This window comes from Stenella coeruleoalba (assembly GCF_951394435.1).
Source record: "Stenella coeruleoalba genome assembly, chromosome: 1".
NCBI classification, from domain to species: Eukaryota; Metazoa; Chordata; class Mammalia; order Artiodactyla; family Delphinidae; genus Stenella; species Stenella coeruleoalba.
This window is the reverse complement of record NC_137169.1, coordinates 12,317,162-12,338,041: the sequence shown is the minus strand read 5'-3', so window position 1 is coordinate 12,338,041 and position 20,880 is coordinate 12,317,162. Positions and strand designations below refer to the sequence as shown.

The following is a 20,880-nucleotide window of genomic DNA, read 5'->3' as shown; positions in this document are numbered from 1 at the left end:
GTTCCCTGACCAGGGATCGAACCTGGGCCCTCTGCATTGGGAGCATGGAGTCTGAACTGCTGCCCCAAGGAAATCCCTGGGCTTCAATTTTCTCAACTGTAATATTCCAGTGCATCATTGGGTAAATGTGAAACTCGAACACTTGCATTCATTCATTCACTCAACCTCCCATTGCTGACATTTGGCTTCATCACCATCTTTGTGGTCGCCTTTCCACTGAGCAGTCTGGACTGGATGCTGGGGACACAGAAATGAACCAGAGCTGGGCCTTCCCTCTAGGAGCTTCCAGTTTTTAACAAGGATGGGTCAGGAGTCCTCAAGGGCTAGACTCCCAGGAGGTGGTGTTACTGTGTAATTGCCATTGTCATTTGGCAGGAATGGGAGGGAGAATCACCAAAAGAACCACCCCTCCCCCCACCAGCAGCATGACTCCCTCTTCCTGGGCCAGAAATACCCAATTGACTTCTTATGGGTTGAGCAGTAGATATGGGCCATGGTCCCAACAGGCCTTGGGAACATAGCCTAGTTGGGGGCGGTGGGACAAGGCCTCCCAGCAGCCCGGTCACCAGAGTTATCTCTCAGTGGGTGGGCAGGGAGAGAGGTCAGCCTCAGCGTGGAGTTTAGCTGTGGCCTGGCTCCAGAAGGGGTGGGCACATTGCCAACAGATGCGGTAGGTCTACAGGTTTGTGGGATACCCTGGTGAGCACGGCAGGCTGCTTGGCATGTGGAACGAGGACGTGAGTATCCTTAGAGAGCCAGCTCTTGCGGGACGGCGGGGGGCATCACACCCTCAGGCCTGGCAGGGCAGGATCTGCCTCTGGGGCCTCCAAGGAGTAGGGGGCCAGCCCCTAAGCCCTGAGTAAGGTGCTGCGTGTCTGGCAATCACAGTGAGCCTGGAGGCTGACTTCTCGAGCTTGCTCAACAGCTCTTCATCATCACAGTGGGCAAACAGCTGGTCAGCAACGTGCAGGAGTTCGTTGTGCTGTGAGCGCAGGGGATGATCTGGGGGTTGGGCCTAGTCAGGCTGGGGCAGGGGGCCTTTATGAGAGCAAAGCAGAAACCACCCCCCACCATGGGGGTCAGGACCCTGGAACATAAGTCCTAGTTCTGCCTCCTGTAAGCTCTGGCTTTGCTTCTAAGCTTCAGTTTGCTCACCTGTACAATGGGGACAATAATACCTCTCCAAGAGAGTTGAGTGGATTAAATGATATGCTGAACAGGAAAGAGGAGGGCTTTCTATTAGCATTTTAGATTGGGGAAGGGCTTTCAGAGACCGAGGATGGCCATGTAGGAAGCACAGAGTTTAAGAGCCCTGGACTCTGGAGTCTAACAAACAGGACTTGAGCTCTGGTTGCACCATTTACAACTTGGGGAGCCTTGGGCCAGGTCTCTGAGTCTCCATTTCCTCCTCTGTAAAGTGTGAATTATCATGGTGCCTATCTTTAAGGGAGTGGGAGGATAGAAATGGCATTGTCTGGTCCCAGGAAGCTGAAGACCTGGCGGCAGAAGAGACACCTGGCCGGGCTGCAGGACACCCAGATCAGGCAGGAGCAGCGGCGCTGGGAGGAGGACTGTGAGCTCATTGAGTTCAAGGGCCAGTTTGATGAATACCTGGAGATGGGTGAGCAGTGGCCCAGCAGTACCAGGCCCAGCAGGGTTCCTGGGGGCCTGGCCCAGCAGGGGAGGTGACCCCAGGCCTGACACTCCCCAACTCCAGTGCTGCAGTCTAGGTTCATCACCATCTTCGTGGCAGCCTTCCCACCGGCACCCCTATTTGCTCTGCTCAACAACTGGGTGGAGATCCGACCGGACACCCAGAAGTTCTGTGTGAGTACTGGTGGCTGGCGGCTGAGCGGACCCGGCTGCTCCTGCTTGAAGCCATTGCCTACCTTTCTGTCATCGTGAATGTGAGGAGAGGGGGGTAAGGAGGGAAATACAGGGTCAGAGGGGAAAATGAAGATCAGAGACTGGGAGGAGGCTCGGGAATAGGGAAATGGGTGCTGAGGGTGGAAATCAGGGTGAGAGATTGGGAAATAGGGGCAGAAGGCTAGGATCCTCGGGCACATGCTCCTGCCTGCGGGAGTGGGGCTGGACCTGGGCGGGGATGAGTTAGGAGACTGGGCCCTGAAAGGCGGGACGGCCTTCCTGTGAAGCCCCCTTGCAGGCTTTCCTCATGGCCTTCACCTCGGACTTCCTGCCACGTCAACTTCATGCTGGCGCCCACACCCCCTGCTTACCTTGCCTAGGGCAACCACACGCCCTGCAGGTGGGAGAACGACCGGCCGGGGCTGAACGCGGTGGGGCGGGGCCTGCTTGGGAGGGGCGGGGCCCTGAGTCTGCGGACCCGCTGGGCCTGGCTGGGGGCGGGGTGCTGAATCTGGAGGCGGGGCAGTGAGCTTGTGGGAGGGGTGGGGCGGGGCCTAACTGGGAGGGCAGGAAGCTGAGTCTAGGGGGCGGCTAGAGGGCAGAGCTGGCTGAGGGTACTGCTAACCTGGCAGGGCCAGGCTCTAGGGTGGGGAGGGGTGGGAGTGCCGGTCGCGGAGTCGAGAACCTCGCGGGACCCCGCGCCCTCCTCAACCCAGGTACAAGGGCTTTCGCGACGCTCAGAGGAATCTCACCCTCTTCTACTGGAAGCTGCTGGCTGTGCGTCTGGGCTTCATCATCGCCTTCGAGGTAGGCTCAGCCATCTGTGCGTCGGACGGACCCGGGTCCAAGTTCAGGCTGTGCGGCTGACTGGCTGTAAACGGGGTATATTACAGAATAGGATCTACTTCATAGGATCGCTCTGAAGATTCAGTGGCAAGTACTTGCACAGCATAGTGGGTGCGCAGTGAATTAATGTCACGACTACTACTATTATTGTCTCTTGGCAACAGCCCTGGAGCTCCTTCCAGCTTTGCTCAAGATCCTCTTTCTCTAGCTCTGATTCTAACAGGGTCCCTAGTGTTAAGGGGTTCGAATTATGCCTCCCTGTCTTTGGGCAAATGAGGACCTCTTTATGCTTCGGTTTCTTTACAGGTAAAACAGGGGAAGTAATTTACTCACCTCCTAGAGTTGTGAGGATTAACTGAATGAATACCCGAAACCCTCAGAACAGTGCCTTGCACTTAGTAAACGCTCGGCAGATTAAGATTGCTAAAGCAGTCCTTCTCTTTGGCCCCTCCTTCTCCCCAGCACGTGGTGTTCTTCCTGGGCCTCATCGCCTGGCTCGTGCCCGACGTGCCAGCCGCCCTGGCTACCAAGATAAAGCGCGAGCGTTACCTGGCCAAGCAGGCGCTGGAGGACGACAGGGAGGCGCTACTTTCGGTTAGCACCGCCCACGGACCCTGGCCCCACCCCTCTGACCGCGCCCCTATGCCTGCCCCCAGGCCTAGGCTCTGCTTTCTTGCCCCGCCCTCTTGTTTGGCCTCGCCCAGGGGGAGGATTGGCCGCTTGCCCTCAAATTTTCGCCTGGCCTCCCTCTTCATCCAGCTCCGCGCACGCCACGCCCCTTCTTTTACACTGTTTCCACCACTGTCGCTTCTGCTCTGGAGGGCCCTCCTGCTCAGCCTAACCTAGCCTTGCTTTCCGTCCACTGCAGCAAGGGCGCTGTTCCCAGAGCCCAGGACGTAGGGTCGAGTGAGGAGAGACTGCCCTTCCAAGACCCTAGTTCCCCCAGGATCCTCCCTCCTTTGGGGTCCTCTGCTTCCAGCTAGGGGTCTGGGCAGTACCCTGGCCAGCGGCCCCAAGGTCGGCCCTGGAGTTGGGATGAGAGGGCTGGGGTTCTCTGAAGACCCCTAGTCCTGCATTGCCTCCCTCTTCATGTTTCCAGTGTCCTGCTCTATGTGCAACGCTGACAATAATCCTCTCTGCGCCCCAGCGTGCCACCTCTCCATGGACATCTGGTCCCCAACCACTCTGTGCAGTGTCTCCTCATTATGTGACTGTGCTCTGGGGGGCGAAGTGGATATGAAGGAGTGAAGGGACCTAACCTCTCTGAACTGAATGGTCAGCAGTTGGTAAGGGAGAGCTCATTAGGGTCTGGGCGTGGACCTCTTGCCCTGTATGCTCATCAAGACCTGTAGTGTGTCAATAGTAATGAAAGTGTCTATAGTTAGGTCAGCTGAGACACCTCCCAATGGACTTCCACACACTTTTCACCAGATCCTCCGCAAAGCCTGGTGAGACAGTACTGGGCAGTAGTTAAGGGCACAGATTGGTGGTGGAGTCACAGACCTGGGTCTGAATATGAATTCTGACTTTTATTTGCTGTGTGACCTTGGGCAAGTTCAATTTCATCATTTGTAAGATAGGGACTTCATAGAACTGATGAGAGATTTAAATGGGATAATGTACTTAACATGTACAAGTCTCATGTCCTCATCTGGTAAGTAGGAGCAGTAACAGTATCTATCTGGGTTGTGGTGGATATTAAATGATTATTTATGTGAAGTGCTCAGAACAGTGCCTGGCACACAGTGAGTGTACAATAAGAGTTGTTAAGCAACGTGAGTATTAGTATTTGTATACATCTTCATATTAAGTGTCTGGCAATTACCAATTGCTCAAATAAATGGCATGCGAAGGGGATTCCCTGTGGTCCATTAGGACTCCGGCGCTTTCACTGCCAGGGCGGGGGGTTCAATTGCTGGTCGGGGAACTAAGATTCCACAAGGCTCACTGCGTGGCCAAAAAAAAAAAAGAAGGCATGCAAAGATTGCATACCACTGGGCTATTTGAATTTTTTTTTAACATCTTTATTGGAGTATAATTGCATTACAATGGTGTATTAGTTTCTGCTGTATCACAAAGTGAATCATCTATATGTATACATATATTCCCCTATCCCCTCCCTCTTGCATCTCCCTCCCACCCTCCCTATCCCACCCCTCTAGGTGGTCACAAAGCACAGAGCTGATCTCCCTGTGCTATGTGGCTGCTTCCCACTAGCAATTTTACATTTGGTAGTGTATATATGTCCATGCCGCTCTCACTTCGTCCCAGTTTACCCTTCCCCCTTCCCGTGTCCTCAAGTCCATTCTCTACATCTGCGTCTTTATTCCTGACCTGCCCCTAGGTTTTTCAGAACCTCTTTTTTTTTTAGATTCCATATATATGTGTTAGCATACGGTATTTGTTTTTCTCTTTCTGACTTACTTCACTCTGTATGACAGACTCTAAGTCCATCCACCTCACTACAAATAACTCAATTTCGTTTCCTTTTATGGCTGAGTAATATTCCATTGTATATATGTGCCACATCTTCTTCATCCATTCGGGACATTGAATTGGTTTTTTGAGGGCTCATTCAGTGTGGACTAGAGCCTGGGAAGTCTGGTGGAGGAGGCTGTTGGAGATGGTGAGGGTGGGTCATTACAGGTAGCAGGGGAGGACAGATCATTCATGAGGAGCTGTGATGCTGGGAGGATGGCCAGGATGGTGCCAGGTGTGTCACATCACTGGCTTTCACGATTTCCGTCTCCCAACCATAGAGATGAGTGATCCCTTTATAGATGCTGTAGCAGGCTCAGAGAGGATCAACACACTGCAGAGTTCTCAGGATCCCTGAGGAGACCAAGGCTTGGGAGTTTCTCTGCAAAACTCCCAGGATGCTCCCCAGCCCCAAGAAGCCCCCTGAGCACATCTCACATTTGGGAAGCTCCAGAAGAGGGGTGACCTGTCTGTCCCCTGGGAGGAAAAGCAGTGCCTCCCCCATCTTTAGGATGTCGGTCTGGGGTCCTTCAGAGCCTCTCCTGGGCATAGGACTCCCATTGTTCCAGCCCCCCTCTTGTACCTCAGACTGGCCAAACCGGTTCTGGGAAAGGGGGGCGGGGAGCAGGCACGTTGAGACAGCCGCCTGCCCGCCCGCGAGGTTCCCTCCGCCCTTGCCTCCCCTTCTCCCTGCCCCACACAATACCCGGGAGCTTGCATTGCCTGGCTCAGGGGCCATGCTGACATCGCCCCCTGAGGACCCGGCTGCATCCCCAGAGCTCTCAGGGTGTCCTGGAGCCCTGGACCGTGCTGGAGGCTGGACGGAGCTCCCTGGCTGAGGTAGGGCCCCACCTGGCTGCCAGCAACCCCTTCCTCCTCCCGCCAGTCTTCCCAAGCGAGTCCTTTGTGCAGCCTGCCTGGCCTCTGATCCTGGCTCCCACACACTTAAGGCCTCTTGGGGCTCCACAGCCTGTTTGGCCTGGATTCCCTTTCCAGTCATGACCTCCCACTTGGCCTTGTCCCTTAAGGAGAAGAGGGGCCCTGGCAGGGCCCTACTCCTCAGGCAGCAGGGCAGGGGGCACCAGGGAGGGGGAAGGGAAAAGCTGGGCACAGGAGGTCAGAGATGCTTTCTCCGGACCATAGTAGTGTCCAGGGACCTTCCCTGCCAGCCTTACCAAGTGGGCCCATTGTCCATGTGATTAGCAGTGCCCACTGGATGGGACACTTTCTGGCCCTGCCCATCCTTCTCAGCCTGCAGAGATACTCACGATGACCAAAGTTTCCTAGGTGGGGTGGCTGAGAGGGGCCCTAGGGGCTGCTCTACAGATGGGCACACTCAGGCCCAGGCCCAGGCTATGATTTGCCTAAGGCCAGTGTCAACGCAGGGCCTTGAACGTTGGCAGGGGTTTTCCCCTGTGGGTTCCAGAATGACCCTTGCCTAGTGGGCACTAGAGTATCCCGTGACAATGTCTTGGGCAGGTAATGTCCCTCTGTTACCTGGGGCCAGTCTCTTCCTGAGGTTTTTTTTTTTTTCTTCTTCTAGCAGGGATAAGCTATAAACACTATGAACATAGTTCTGCCCCTCCTTGGTCCCCAGCATTGAGGCTGAGTGGACAACATCCATGGAAGGCCACAGGGCTGGCATCCTGGCTAGATGGGTCATTCTCATTGTCCCTTGGCCTGGACGGAGGTGGAGGCTGACCCACTCCTGACTTCCTCCCTAGGGACCTGCCTCCAGCCTTGTGGCCCCTGAGGAGGCCTTACACGCCCCCTCCATTTACTCAGCCTTCTCCTCTGAGGCTTTAATAGGGGGTGCTCCTTGGAATTCCCTGGTGGTCCAGTGGTTAGGACTCTGCGCTTCCATGACAGGGGGCACAGGTTCGATCCCTGGTCAGGGAACTAAGATCTCGCATGCCGCGTGGCATGGCCAAAAAAAGAAATTTTTTTAAAAATTGGGGGTGCGGGCTTCCCTGGTGGCGCAGTGGTTGAGAGTCTGCCTGCCAATGCGGGGGACACAGGTTCATGCCCCGGTCCGGGAAGATCCCACATGCCGCAGAACGGCTGGGCCCGTGAGCCATGGCCGCTGAGCCTGCGCGTCCGGAGCCTGTGCTCCGCAATGGGACAGGCCACAACAGTGAAAGGCCTGCGTACCGAAAAAAAAAAAAAAAATTGGGGGTGCTCCTGCCCCAAGGGTTCCATGTTTTGCTCATTTGTCCCTGCAACTGACAAGGGCAGGGGGTTCCTCCCTGCCCTCTAGGGGCTTCCAGAACCCAAGTGGAGAGAATCACCCAGAATACAAGGGAGCAGAGTGTGTATTCTTGCACATGTGTACCCACAGAAGCAAGAGGGACTTCTGTGTTAAGGACTTCTGATTCCAGCAGAGAAAGAGACCTGTCTGGTGGGCAGTGGTCCCCTGTGTCTCCTGCCACATGCTCCTACAAAATAGGGTGTGTCTCACCCTCACTGCCTCAGTTTCCCTAATTCTGCGATGGCTGAAGCCATCCATCTGACTAGAGAAAGACTAATAACACTCAGAAGAATGACTGTCAACTGCAAAGCTCCCACTGTGTGATAGGTGCTTCATATGCATTATTCTTTTTTTTTTTTTTTTTTTTTGCTGCGCCGTGAGGCATGCAGGATCTTAGTTCCCCGACCAGGGATTGAACCTGTGCCCCCCTGCATTGGGAGCGAGGAGTCTTAACCATTGGACTGCCAGGGAAGTCCCCCTGCATTATTCTTTTTTTTGCGGTACGCGGGCCTCTCACTGTCGTGGCCTCTCTCGTTGCTGAGCACAGGCTCCAGACGCGCAGGCTCAGCGGCCATGGCTCACGGGCCCAGCCGCTCTGAGGCACGTGGGATTCTCCCGGACCGGGGCATGAACCCGCGTCCCCTGCATCGGCAGGCGGACTCTCAACCACTGCGCCACCAGGGAAGCGCCCCCTAAATTATTCTTAATTCTCCTATTAGCGTTTTGAAGCATGACTGTCCCATTTACCAGATAAGAAGAGACTTGCTCCCTGTGGGGAGAGTCTGGAGGAGAAACTGTCCCTCAGGAGCAGCCACCCTACCTGTACTCCAGGCAGGGGATGAGAAAGCAGGGGAAGCAGGTTGACGGACTGCAGAGAGTGGGACCCAGTCACAGATCCAGCTGTCCTCCACTGGGTCCTCCCCTCTTTCCCTCTCTCCCAGGGTCACTGACACTGTCACTGTTTCTCTCAGGCCGAGGCTTTCTCCCTATCTCTGTGGACCTGGGTCCTTGGGTATTTCAGCCAGAACAGTTCACTCTCACTTCCTCCAGGATGCCTTCCTGGAATGCCCGGGTTGAGCGGAGCCCAGCACCCTAATCTGATGGTTCCTCTGGGTTGGCTCTTGCCAACCTGGATTGTAACTGTTTTCATTTCTGGCTTCCCCACGAGACTGGCAATCCTGCGGGGCATGAAACATTTGCCCATGTGTCTCCCCGAGTTTTTCCGGGCTTCACATCTGTCTCTGAATATCTGGTCTGTCTGAAATTTTCAGTGTCTCTGTCTCTGTGTCTCCATCTCTGGGTCCCTGAATGTCTCAGCGTCTGTGGTTTTCTGGTTTTGAGTGCTTTGGGGTCTTGGTTTCTGGGTTGCTGTCTAAAGGGTCTCAGTTTTCCAGGTCTCAGTCCCTCGGTCTCTCAGTCTCTGTCTCCTGGGTCTCCTGGCCCTGCGAGGCTGGGCACTGCCCCTTTGGCCTGAAGGGGCCTCTGGGGGGTCCTCGCTGCCCAGCCTGCCCACAGCGAGGCCAGGCTAGGGTAGGCCCCCGCCCAGCCCGCTGCCTGTTCCCTCCCTCCCTACCCGCTTGCCTTACCACAGGGTTTGATGAATCAAACTCTTTGTCTGGGTGGGATCTCCCCCAGCCAGCTGGGCAGAGAGAGGGCTTCCCCTGCCGGAGCAGCCGAGCGACATCAGCTGTGGGCCTTGGCTGGAGAGGTGAGGGGCTGCAGGAGGGCAGCCGGCAAAGGGCCACGGGGCAAGGGCTGGGGGGGCTCAGACCCCTTGATCAGTAGACCTGTCCTGAGGCTCCGGCAGCCTGCCTCGGGACGACGTCCTGCCCAGAGAGGACCCATTCAGCCTGGCCCGATCCTGGGGCGGGGAGCTGGGGTAGGGAAGAACCCCTCCCTCACCCCAAGCTGAGGGGCTGGGGCACTTCCCTGCCCGTCTCTTGGGAGGGCCCAGTCTGATCTGCGTGGTGGCCCGCCTGCCAGTGTGTGACCCTCCCAGCCAGCTTGGCATGGGTGTGGGCACCACTCAGCGCTAAAGGCTACAACTCTGGGCGCGGGAGGGGAGGTTGGGTAACACCAAAGCAAGGATTTCTGGGCCTGTGTGTTTGTATCTGCATCATGGTGTGTGAGTGTGAATGGAACAGGAGTGTGAGAAAACTTGAGTGGATATGGAAATATCTGATGGGTCATCATGTGTTTGTGAAAGTCTGAGTGAATATATGTACTTGTATAAAAATGTGTGTGAGCCTGCGAATTAGAAATGTCTGAGTATATCCGTGCAAGTATGTATGTCAATGTGTATACTTGGAAGAAAATGTGTGTGGATGTGCATGGAACAGACATGGGTTTGCGTGACAATGTGCGTATCTGTATGTCTGATTGCATGTCAGTGAGAGTCAGGAAAGGTGCAAGGTGCTTCAGAGCACAGACTCAGAAGCTAGACTGCCTGGGTTTGAATCCTCGCTCCATTATTTACCAAATAACAACTGCTGTGCCTCACTTTCGTCACCTATAAAAAGGGGCTAATAATAGTATCAACTCGGGGTTGTTGTGAGGATTAAATGAAATAAGATGTGTAAAGTACTTGGCCTGTCATTCAGTAAGTGCCAAGTAAGCATCAGCTATTACTATATAATAAGGTGTGTGTGTGCTTGTACAGATGTGTGTACACAAGGCTTTGTCCAGGTCTCCAGGACATGGTGCTTACTGGCCAGCCCTGCTGTCCTGTGTCTCGCTCTGATGCCTTCTCCCCTGCAGGCCCAGGTGGGTGGCAGAGCAAAGGAGGAATGGACTGTGGGCCACCTCCCGCCCTCCAGTCCCATCTGGCTGGGCCACCTGGCACTGCCCACCGCCCAGTAGCTGTGTGCCAGCAGGAGAGTCTGTCCTTTGCGGAGTTGCCCACCCTGCAGCCCCCGAGCCCTGTGTGTCTGGATCTCTTCCCCGTCGCTCCAGAGGAGCTGCAGGCACCTGGCAGCCGCTGGTCTCTGGGGACCCCTGCTCCTCTCCAAGGGCTGCTATGGCCACCATCCCCAGGAGGCCCAGACACCGAGATCTCTACCGGTGGGGGAATGCGGCCCAGCAGGGCTGGCAGCTGGCCACACTGTCCTAGTGCCCAGTCCCCAGCTCTGGAGGGACCCTGGAGTTCCCAGCACCTACAGCCACAGCGCCGGGCCAGCCACGGCTCGGAGAAGAAGTCAGCCTGTGAGTCACTCAGGGTGGGGGGGGGGTGGCCTGGTGGGGAGGACGAGGAAGAGGTTGGGTGGCTCTTTTAGGACCCGTAAGCCCCCAAATTCCCCAAATAGGTGGGACAAGTGATAGATTTTAGTGATAAGGGAACTGGGGCTCAGGGGAGGCAAGTGACTTGTCCGAGGTTACACAGTGAGTGGCTGGCCTGGCCTCCCTGGTCCTTTGCCCACCCGTTGCCAACTGCAGTCAGGCACTTTGCTTCCTCTCTGCCCCTCTTGTTGATCCCATTACTCTGGGGAAAGTACCCGGCAAAAACATTGGCCTTTCTCATAGGCACATCCCGCTGATGCTCAGGGCCACAGAGCGGTGGCAGGGAGGAGAGGAGAGACCCCAGTGGGTGCCAGCCTATTCTCTCTCACCCCACCTCCCCCTGCAGGGCGCAAGATGCGGGTGTACCAGCAAGAAGAGGCCCTTGGCAGCCCTGAGGCCCATGCTGTCTTCCTAGAGCCAAGCCAGGCGACAGAACAGGCCCTGAGCACAGCAGAGCCTAGGCCGCTGGAGCTGCCTGGGCCCACCCGAGTGGGCCTCGAGGGGCCTGAGCGGAGGCGCTTCTCAGCCTCTGAGCTGATGACCCGGTTGCACTCTTCCCTGCGCCTGGGACGGAATTCGGCAGCCAGGGCACTGACCCCAGGGTCAGGCCCTGGAGCTGCTGCCCGGGAAGGTACAGCCTCCTCCCCGGGCCCTAAGAACAGCCCAAGAGCCAGACGCGGGGTGGGGCACAGCTCACGCTCACTGGATACCTGAGACTGGGGCCTGGTCAACTGGAGTGTGGTGGTGCCCCGGTGCCCAGCGCCACTCTTGGGGCCACCCTCCCTCAGCTCTTGCCCCCTCCAGGGAAAGCGTCTGGAAGAGAGTCGCGCAGTGTAGAGATGCGGGTGGACGCTATGGCGATGCCGGCTCTTGTTGACCTGAGCGGGGGCCACGGCAGCTGGCCCGAGCCCAGGTACCACCTCCCACTGCGGCCTTGGGTCCGAGGCGGGGTACAGGTGAAGAAGGGCCCTGACACTCCCTTTCTTAGGCTAGATGCGCAGGAAGAGCCGGCTCCGGGTTCCAGAAGCGCCAGCGAGCGGCGCCAGTCACGGTTCCTCCTTAACTGTACGTGGGAGGGGGTCACCGAGGAAGGGTCTGGGGGCTTTGGTGTACTGGGAAACTGGGGTTTGGAGAGTTGAGAGGTAGGGCTCTTGTGAGAGGGAGAGAATTGAACTCTCAGTATCCAGCACAGGGGCTAGCACGCAATTGGTGCTCAAGTAGTGTTCGTGGAATGAGTGAGTGAATTAATGAATTCACTGAGTCCCGCTATCCGAACCATCGGAAAGGCTGGTGAAGCGAGGCGGGCCCTCGGGGGAGCCTGGGAAGAGCCGGGCAGGGCTGGCGGGCGCCCCACGGCCCTCCCCCGCCCCTCTCCCCGCCCAGCGGTCCTCTACCAGGAATATAGCGACGTGGCCAGCGCCCGCGAACTGCGGCGGCAGCAGCGCGAGGAGGAGGGTCCGGGGGACGAGGCCGAGGGCGCGGAGGAGGGGCCCGGGCCGCCGCGCGCCAACCTCTCCCCGAGCAGCTCCTTCCGGGCGCAGCGCTCGGCGCGAGGCTCCACCTTCTCGCTGTGGCAAGACATCCCCGACGTGCGCGGCAGCGGCGTCCTGGCTACGCTGAGCCTGCGCGACTGTAAACTGCAGGAGGTGGGCGCCGGGACCCGGCGGGCGGGGCCGGCGGGACTGCCAGCCGTGGGAGGCGGTCCTGGGGCCCAAAGAGGCCGGGGCCACATAAGGGGCGGGGTCAGGAGTAGGTGGTCCGCGGAGTAAGGTGGTCCGCGGACTAAGGCGACGCGGGCCGCAGGGGTACCCGGCCAGCGGGACTACAAACTGCAGTAGGTGGGCATGGGATCCAGCGGGGAAAGAGGGGCCACAAAAGAGGGGCTGTCAATGGGGAAGATGGGTCTAGAACACGACAAGGTGAGGCTGGATGCAAGCGAGGACGCAGGAGCCCTGGAGTCAAAGGCGAGTGGGGAAGCTCGATGGAGGGGCGGTGTCAACGGGGCAAGGCCTAGGATAGGGCAGGGCCAGAGGAAGGGCGGAATCTGGCTGGGCCTTATGACAGAGAACACTGAAAGCGGGGACTGGGCTGGGGGAGCCATGCAGAGCGCAAAACGCAAGGTGCGCGCAGGACCTAGCGAGAAGAGCAGGGGCGGGGTCGGAGGGAGGGCGGGGCTCATGGGAGGGCGCACCAGGGAGGGGCAGGGCCATCAGAAGACTAGGGCCCGGCTGGATGGGCGGAGCTAAGGGCGCAAACCAGGGCTGCAGTAGGGTTTGGACAATCGCAAGAAGCAGGAGGCGTGTCTCCGAACCCCATCTGGCGCCAGATCCTGGGTGAGGCTAGAGAAGGGGAGGCGACACCGGAGTGCAGCTACGTCTAAGGAGGTGGTGTCCAGGGCTTGGGGTGTGCGTGGTGGGCGAAGCGGTCGCATTCAGCGTGGGCTGGTTCCGCCTTTTCAATCCTGCGTCCGCCCTCACTCAGGCCAAATTTGAGCTGATTACGTCCGAGGCCTCATACATCCACAGCCTGTCGGTGGCCGTGGGCCACTTCTTAGGCTCGACCGAGCTGAGTGAGTGTCTGGGGGTGCAGGACAAGCAGTGGCTGTTCTCCAAATTGCCCGAGGTCAAGAGCACCAGCGAGAGGTGAGGGAGTGGTCTGGCCTCGCCGGGAATCAGGGACCGAGCCTGGGGTCCCATATCTGGGGTCTCATCCTGGTGCCGGCCCTGACCCCTCTCTGACCTTTCAGGTTCCTACAGGACCTGGAGCAGCGGTTGGAGGCCGATGTCCTGCGCTTCAGCGTGTGCGATATTGTGTTGCACCACTGTCCGGCCTTCCGCCGCGTCTACCTGCCCTATGTCACCAACCAGGCCTATCAGGAGCGCACCTACCAGCGGCTGCTGTAGGGCTGGGGGCTCTGAAAGGGGAGGTGGGGGAGGATAGGGGAGTCTCAGGCAGCAGTAGGCGCAGAGGACTGGGTGAGGAAGGGTGACCTGGGAGGGGAAGGGTACCTGAGAAGGGCTCTCTCCTGAGAACGCACCTCAAGGACAAATGGGGTGGCTGGAGTCGTGGATCCAGAAGTTCAGGGTCACCTGTGATCGCAGACCCTCCCCTCTCCCCATTTTCCAGCCTGGAGAACCCCAAGTTCCCCAGCATCCTGGCTCGCCTGGAGGAGTCTCCCGTGTGCCAGCGTCTGCCCCTCACCTCCTTCCTCATCCTGCCTTTTCAGAGGATCACCCGCCTCAAGATGCTGGTGGAGGTACCTAGAGGGCACCAGGCTGTGGGGAGGGCTGGGTGGGGGAGATGCTGCTGTGCCCTCCGCAGCTCCTTCCGGGCACCCACAGCTGGGCAGGGTCACTGGGAGAGGTCACAGCCTGCCTCACTGTGCTGACCCCACCCTCCAGAACATCCTGAAACGGACAGCACAGGGTTCAGAAGACGAAGACATGGCCACCAAGGCCTTCAATGCACTCAAGGAGGTGAGCTCGGCAGGGCGGGGGATGTCTGGCTTCCAAGGGCCTCCCCGGAATCCCTGTGTGCCTCTAAAGGAGCCCCAGCCTTCAGAGTCTCTGGTCCCCAGGTGGGAGCCTGAGGCTGGGCTCTGGGAGCCGGGGTAGGGGGCGCTGCAGGTGACCCACCTCTGGTCTCCCCAGCTGGTACAAGAGTGCAATGCCAGTGTGCAGTCCATGAAGAGGACGGAGGAGCTCATCCACCTGAGCAAGAAGATCCACTTTGAGGGCAAGGTGCGTGACCGCAGCCGATAGGATGGGGCACGCGAAGGGACAGCCCTGTCTCCTCCTTCCCTGGGGGCTGCAAGCCAGTTCATCACTGTCCAGCCCTCCCATCCCCTGCCCTGTGCTCTCTGCCCCGCTGCCCCCGGCCTGACCTGGGCTCCCGCTTGCCTCCTCTCTCCTCCCAGATCTTCCCGCTGATCTCGCAGGCCCGCTGGCTGGTTCGGCACGGGGAGCTGGTGGAGCTGGCCCCGCTGCCCGCAGCACCCCCTTCCAAGCTGAAGCTGTCCAGCAAGGCAGTCTACCTGCACCTCTTCAACGACTGCCTGCTGCTCTCCCGGAGGAAGGAGTGAGTCGGGGCGGGGGTGGGTGTAGATGAGAGTGGAGCTCTCTTCTTCCCCGCCAACGGGCTCACAATCAGTCCATCTGACAGGCTGTGCTCCCAGGGCTCCCTGAGCCTTGGAGGTTCCCCTAGGAAAGGCAGAGCTAGGGCAAGTCCATTTCCTGGACCTGAGAATCAAGGGCTGAACTGTGTGCCAAGAACTTTGAAGCTGCTCTGAGCTTAAGCTAATTGGAGCAGAGATTAAAAGCACAACCCTAGAGTCCCAGTCTCCTCTGAGTCATAATGATACTGATCAACATTTACTGAGCGTGTATTCTGTTCCAGGCATGCGGTGTGGATTGTTCCCTTTAATCCTCTAATCATCTTCCTGAGAAGTAGTCTCCCTTGTTTTTCTCAAGATCATGGAGCTAGTAAGTGCAGGAGCCAGGAGGAGGCCAGGTCTGTCTGATGCCAGGTCGCAGGCTCTTAACTATTGTACTATCCTGTCTTCCATATGTAAAATAGAAGGGAGATTCAATGTGATAATATGTGAAGAGTTTAGCAGAGTGCCTGGTACATAATGAACATTCACTCAGTATTAGCCTTGATTATTATAAGTTTGGGATGAGGGAGAGACTTCTGGAATGATGTAAGCCTCTGGATGGGACATCGTATGCCATGAAAAGGATGGACATCCTATGCTGTGAAAAGAGTTCATTGCTGATTTACTCATTCATTCAATGATGCATCACTGAATCCCTGTTCTATACTGGGCCCTCCAAAGTGTGTAGGAGCTCTCAGACCAGTGAAAATACATCCTGATAACCACCTGTTCAGGGTTTTGATGGAAGGGGGTAGTATACTGTAGTATCCCCTGGTGTGGGGTGAGAATCAGTAAAGTTTCACAGAGGAAGGAACATCTGAGTTGGGTTTTGAAGGATAAGTAGGAGTTTTTCAGGTAGAGGAATTTGGGGGGATATAGCCAAGTCACAGAAGGGTACAAGAGCAGAGTATGTTTGGGAGACGATGAAGCCTAGTATGGCTGGATTTATAGAGGGGGAAGGGCAGGAGAAGGAAGTTGGGATGTTGAAAGTCATGGCAGGAAGGCTAGACTTTCTGAAGGCAGTAGGGAACATGGGGAGTTAAGCAGAGGCGTGATATTTACTCCAGGCCAATTTGGAGAATGGGCCGGAAGGGCAGAGACCAGAAGCTCTTGTAACTGCCCAAATGAGAGTAGATGCTCCAGAAGTGGTAATGGGCTTGGGGATAACTGGATTCTGGGGACCATAAGGAGGTAGACAGATAGGACACAGCTACTGGTTGGGTGTCGGGGGAGAGGGAGGAAAGAGGTGAGAATGACTGAGTCTCCTTTTGGGCAACTTGGTGGCGTCTTTCACTGGAATGGGGAACAGTGAAGGGACCTGGTTTGGGGTAGGAGATACTGGTTTTGTTTAGATGGGTTGAGATGAAGGAATTTATGGAACATCCTTGACCCACCCACCCACGCATCCTTCCCATAAGGGTTTATCAGACCCAAACAGTGGGCCTGGCAGTGTTGGGCGCTGGGATACAGCGGCAAACGAGACAAAGTTCAGCTTCTCTACCAGTTAGAGAGTCAGACACGAAACAGTCCATAGATCTCATCAGGGGAGCTGCCCAGTTAGTTCTTTGGAGCAGAGCCTCCAGGAAGAGGTTCAGAGAGAAGTGGAAAGTGTGCCTGGGGGCCAGGGACTGGTCTCCATCACCTTCCACCTCTGTCAGTGAGCCAGCACGAATGGAGCCCCTGTTCCTTTTAGGGACTTTGCTGGCTGCCAGGGAAGCGGTGCCCTGTGCAGCCAGGTTTCTTTGAGGAGGGACCTAGAGGGACAGGTGACCCCTTCTCCTCTCTTGCAATCAGAACTCATCTCGTCCTGAGGGTGGGGGCCGGGCTGACCTCGCCTCCTCTGGTCCTGCAGGCTGGGGAAATTCGCCGTCTTCGTCCACGCCAGGATGGCTGAGCTGCAGGTGAAGGACCTGAGCCTGAAGCTCCAGGGCATCCCTGGCCACGTGTTCCTCCTTCAACTCCTCCATGGGCAGCACACGAAGCACCAGTTCCTGCTGAGGGCCCGGACAGAGTGAGTGGGCTTGGGTGTGGGGAGAGGACCCCCCGGCAGGCACAAGGCCTTTATCTCTGGCTTCAGGATGGTGGCATAAGGCTGGACATGGGCAGAGCTGGCATCCAGGGTGTCCTGCACCTGTTCTGTTCTTATGCTCAGAGCTGGGTGGGCACCGGCTTGGGAACAGGGCCGTGGGTGGGCCCTGGGGTAGAGAAGACCTAATTCTGGGTCCCAGGTCTGGAAATCGTATCCAGTTCTCCCAGCTCCGGTTTCACCACCCTGGCCCTGGGAGACTGCACTTTGCATGTTGTGACAACTCAGACCCCCTTTCCCTAGAAGTGAGAAGCAGCGATGGATCTCAGCCATGTGCCCCTCTACCCCCCAGGAGGACAGGGAGGTCATCAGCGAGGGGGAAGGTAACAGCCTGCCCCCTACCCCCACTGGAGCCACATTCCCTGGGCTGGGTACCTCATTGCTCTCCCCTTTCCTCCAGCCCCGGGTGTCCTGTTGCCAGCGGGGCTAGTGCGAAGAGAGATCAACTGGCCTGGGGCAGGCAGGGGCAACTCTGTGAAAGCTTGAAGGATGGGTAGGCTTGACATAGGACAGACCAACCTCCACGTGCACAGGTAGCACCCTGGAGATGACATAGCCTTTTACATCCTCCCATTTCGTCCCCATTTTACAAGTTAGAAAACAGATTCAGAAAGGTAAAGTGACTTGTCCAAGTTCAGCTAGTAAGTGGCAGAGCTGGGACTGGAACCCAGGTCTGTCTCTAGCGTTGCATCAGTTGCAAAGAGGACGGGAACCAGAGTGGCTGGGGCATGGGAGTGGGGGTGGTAGGATGAGGGATCTGCTCTGTTGAGCCAGAGGCTTCTCTGGGTATGAAATGAGGCTGGTAAGCTAGGGTGCAGCCCCATCAGAGAGCATCTTGGTGTAGTGGGTACCAGGTAGCTTTGGAAGGTTTCTGAGAGAGGGTGTTAAGGCTAAGCTAATGAAGGGGAAGGTAGGGAACTCACTTCCACCCAGTACCTTCCATGTGCCAGGGTGCTAGGGGCTTTGTATATGCCTTTATTTTATTTAATCCTCATGACGATCCTATTAGTCATTAGTCAAAAATCCTATTCATTTTTCCTATCTGAGAAAACTGAGGCCCAGGAATGTTAGGTAACCTGCAAGGTCATACAGCCAATAAGCTGGTCTAGCCCCAAGGCCTGTGGTTTTCCCGATACTCCCAGCCCACCTAGTGTGGTAGAAGCGGCTGAGGGCCTGGACTGGAGCTGATTCTCTGACTTGAGCTAGAGGTCCTGTTTGGGTTGGAGGGTAAACTTCCCACTCCAAAGAGGTGGTCAGGGAAGGCCCCTGAAGGATGGGGAGGGGCAGCCATGAAAAGATCTGGGGAAAATCATTCCTGGCAGGCGGAACAGCCAGTGCAAAGGCCCTGAAGGAGGAGGGAGCCTAGAGTGTTTGAGGGACAGCAGGGTGACAAGTGTGACTGAGCTTCATGAGCGAAGGAGAGAGGGGAAGATAAGGGAGGTGAGGAGGTTAGCACGGGGGGCCACACCAGACTGTGTAGGGCTTTGTAGGCTGTGGGGAGGACTTTGGATTTTATTCTAAGAGGAGCGGGAAGCCCTGGAGGATTATAAATGGGGGAGTGATGTGGCTTGAATCTCAGCTGAGAAGGAGGGACTGGAGGGAACACCAGAGTAGCATGAGGGGACATACAAAGGGACCATTACTGTTTTGTGGGGGCTTTCTTGGGGCAGTTAGACCAGGAAGTCAGGAACAAAGTATTGAATTGAGCTGGGAAGATGAGAGCCCAGGCACAGAAGCAGTATTGAAGCCGGGAGAGACTGGATTCACCTAGAACTTGTGTTTAGGGTCAGAGAAAAGAGTGGCCAGGGTGGACAGAGGAAAAGCAGCAGCAGAGACTACCCTCCCAGCCCTTATTTGCTTCTGCTGCCTCTCCCTGCCTCCCCCTGCCCCATCCTACCCTGGGGACTCCCTCACTCTCCCTTGGGCTCTCAGACCGCCCCCAGGTTCAGTGTGTCAGGACATACAAGGCACTGCAGCCAGACGAGCTGACCTTGGAGAAGACTGACATCCTGGCAGTGAGGACCCGGACCAGTGATGGTGAGAGGGGCCTCCTGGGAAGGCCGCCCTGATGGGGCTTCGGTGGGCAGGAAGTAGCTAGGTAGCTAAGACTGCACAGGAAAAAGGTTATGCAAGTGTTGGTCAACCACAGCATTCAAGAATCAAGTTAAAAAAAATAAATAAATAAAATAAATTTAAAAAAAAGAATCAAGTTAGACAAGAGGAGGAACTTCCGGCTTGCAAAGATTAGGATTGAGAGTAACTGATGAGGGAGAGTGGGAAATCCCTTCTGAGAGGATGTCGGGAAAAACAGGTCAGAAGCTCATCTACAAGTCTGCTAGAGGCATGCTCCTTCCGGGATCTGGGGGATGCTGAGATGATGTCACCTCGGCCCCAGGGCTGCAGACGAGGCTTGTATCAGGGCCTAGGTGTTTCCTCGCAGACCTAGCCCAGGTGTTCCTTTGATGCCACTGATGCAACTCCTGGCCTATGTGCCCTTAGGCTGGCTGGAGGGGGTCCGCCTGGCAGATGGTGAGAAAGGGTGGGTGCCCCAGGCCTACGTGGAAGAGATCAGCAGCCTCAGTGCCCGCCTCCGAAACCTCCGGGAAAATAAGCGGATCACAACTGCCGCCAGCAAACTGGGGGAGCCCGTGTGATGGGCAACCATGGCCTGGGACACCTGCTCCACACCCGGCTCCTGGACAGGCCTGGAGGGGGCCTGCAGTGTCTCCATGCCCCAAGATGCTGGCACTGGGACTTCTGTTCCGAGACCTGGCATTGAGAGTACAGGCTGGACACAGGAGGGGCTCTCCCCTGTCATACTACTCAGTGTCCACAATTCAGGGACGAGGGTAGTTTCTTCCTCTGGCTTGGGGGCCACAACTTGTGACCTCTGATATCTGGCAAGGGCTGGGGCCCTCTCCCTTTCCTGCCCTCGACACTGCCTGACTCTTGGTCCCTCTGGCAGGGACCTGGCTGGCAATGGCTGTGGTGCTGCTGGGTGCTGGGACCTGTACATGTATATATATCTGGAGTCTTCTGGCCTGAGCCTGTGGGGGCCCTGGTTGCTGTGACCTGTCTGTAAATAAAGTCCCATAATGCCTTTGCTTGGAGTCTGTGAGCCTTTTGGTGCTGCCTCCACCCCAGCCCTATTTCCCCAGCTAAAGATCAGGAGGGTCTCTGGCTGCCTCCCACTGGGCATTGGCCCTTCTGTAGAGTTTACCTCTTAACCAGAGGAGGGTGAGAGAGGGGCTCTATATCAGTTAGGCTGCTTCGGGCTGCAATTAACAAAATATCAGATTCAAACAGTCTTAAATATTAAAGAGAATATATTAGTTCTTGGATTTTTTTCTTACAGCTTCTTTAACAAATTAGCACAAACTAGATGACTTAAAACAACAGAAATTTATTCCATCGCAATTCTGACCAGAAGTCTGAAATCAGTATCATTGAGCCAAAATCCAGGTGTCGGCCGGGCTGTGCTCTGTCTTGTAGAGGAGATGTGCTCTAGGGGAGAATTGTTCCCTGGCCTCTTCCAGCTTCTGGTGGCTGCCAGCATTCTATGGCTTGTGGCCGCATCACTCTACTCTCTGCCTCCGCGGTCACATTGCCTTCTTTGTGTGTCTGTCTAATCTCCCTCTGCCTCCCTCCTATAAGAATACATATGGTTGGGGCATCCCTGGTGGCACAGTGGTTAAGAATCCGCCTGCCAATGCAGGGGACATGGCTTCGAGCCCTGGTCCGGGAAGATCCCACGTGCAGCTAAGCCCGTGTGCCACAACTACTGAGCCTGCACTCTAGAGCCTGCGAGCCACAACTACTGAAGCCCATGAGCCTAGAGCCCATGCTTGGCAACAAGAGAAGCCACTGCAATGAGAAGCCTGGTCACTGCAACGAAGAGTAGCCCCTGCTCGCCACAACTGGAGAAAA

At 56.5% G+C, this 20,880-nt stretch overlaps 1 protein-coding gene across 3 annotated transcripts; it reads left to right on the top strand.

Annotated features, from left to right (window-relative positions):
* Window positions 1-2,455: 2,455 nt before the first annotated feature.
* On the top strand, window positions 2,456-20,040 carry ARHGEF19 (Rho guanine nucleotide exchange factor 19). Of its 3 annotated transcripts, none has more exons than XM_079941102.1 (17): window positions 2,456-2,480; window positions 2,583-2,673; window positions 3,175-3,306; window positions 10,196-10,639; window positions 11,061-11,345; window positions 11,519-11,779; window positions 12,098-12,360; window positions 13,196-13,356; window positions 13,461-13,613; window positions 13,841-13,970; window positions 14,116-14,190; window positions 14,365-14,454; window positions 14,631-14,791; window positions 16,720-16,878; window positions 17,197-17,276; window positions 18,886-18,990; window positions 19,453-20,040. In XM_079941102.1, the coding sequence occupies exons 4-17, from the start codon at window positions 10,225-10,227 to the stop codon at window positions 19,605-19,607; spliced, it is 2,493 nt and encodes an 830-aa protein (XP_079797228.1). In that variant the 5' UTR covers window positions 2,456-2,480; window positions 2,583-2,673; window positions 3,175-3,306; window positions 10,196-10,224; the 3' UTR covers window positions 19,608-20,040. The 3 variants fall into 3 exon arrangements, with proteins under 3 accessions (XP_079797228.1, XP_079797229.1, XP_079797227.1); XM_079941103.1 differs by lacking the exon at window positions 2,456-2,480 and having other exon boundaries at window positions 2,492-2,673; window positions 11,519-11,627; window positions 11,703-11,779; XM_079941101.1 differs by lacking the exons at window positions 2,456-2,480; window positions 2,583-2,673 and having other exon boundaries at window positions 3,250-3,306; window positions 11,519-11,627; window positions 11,703-11,779.
* Window positions 20,041-20,880: the final 840 nt, after the last annotated feature.

Coding starts and splice junctions, on each gene's coding strand:
- ARHGEF19 (XM_079941102.1), top strand. CDS start 10,225: ATGGACTGTGGGCCACCTCCCGCCCTCCAGTCCCATCTGGCTGGGCCA. Junction 14,792..16,719: donor CTGCTCTCCCGGAGGAAGGA/GTGAGTCGGGGC, acceptor CTGGTCCTGCAG/GCTGGGGAAATTCGCCGTCT. Junction 16,879..17,196: donor CTGCTGAGGGCCCGGACAGA/GTGAGTGGGCTT, acceptor CCCTTTCCCTAG/AAGTGAGAAGCAGCGATGGA.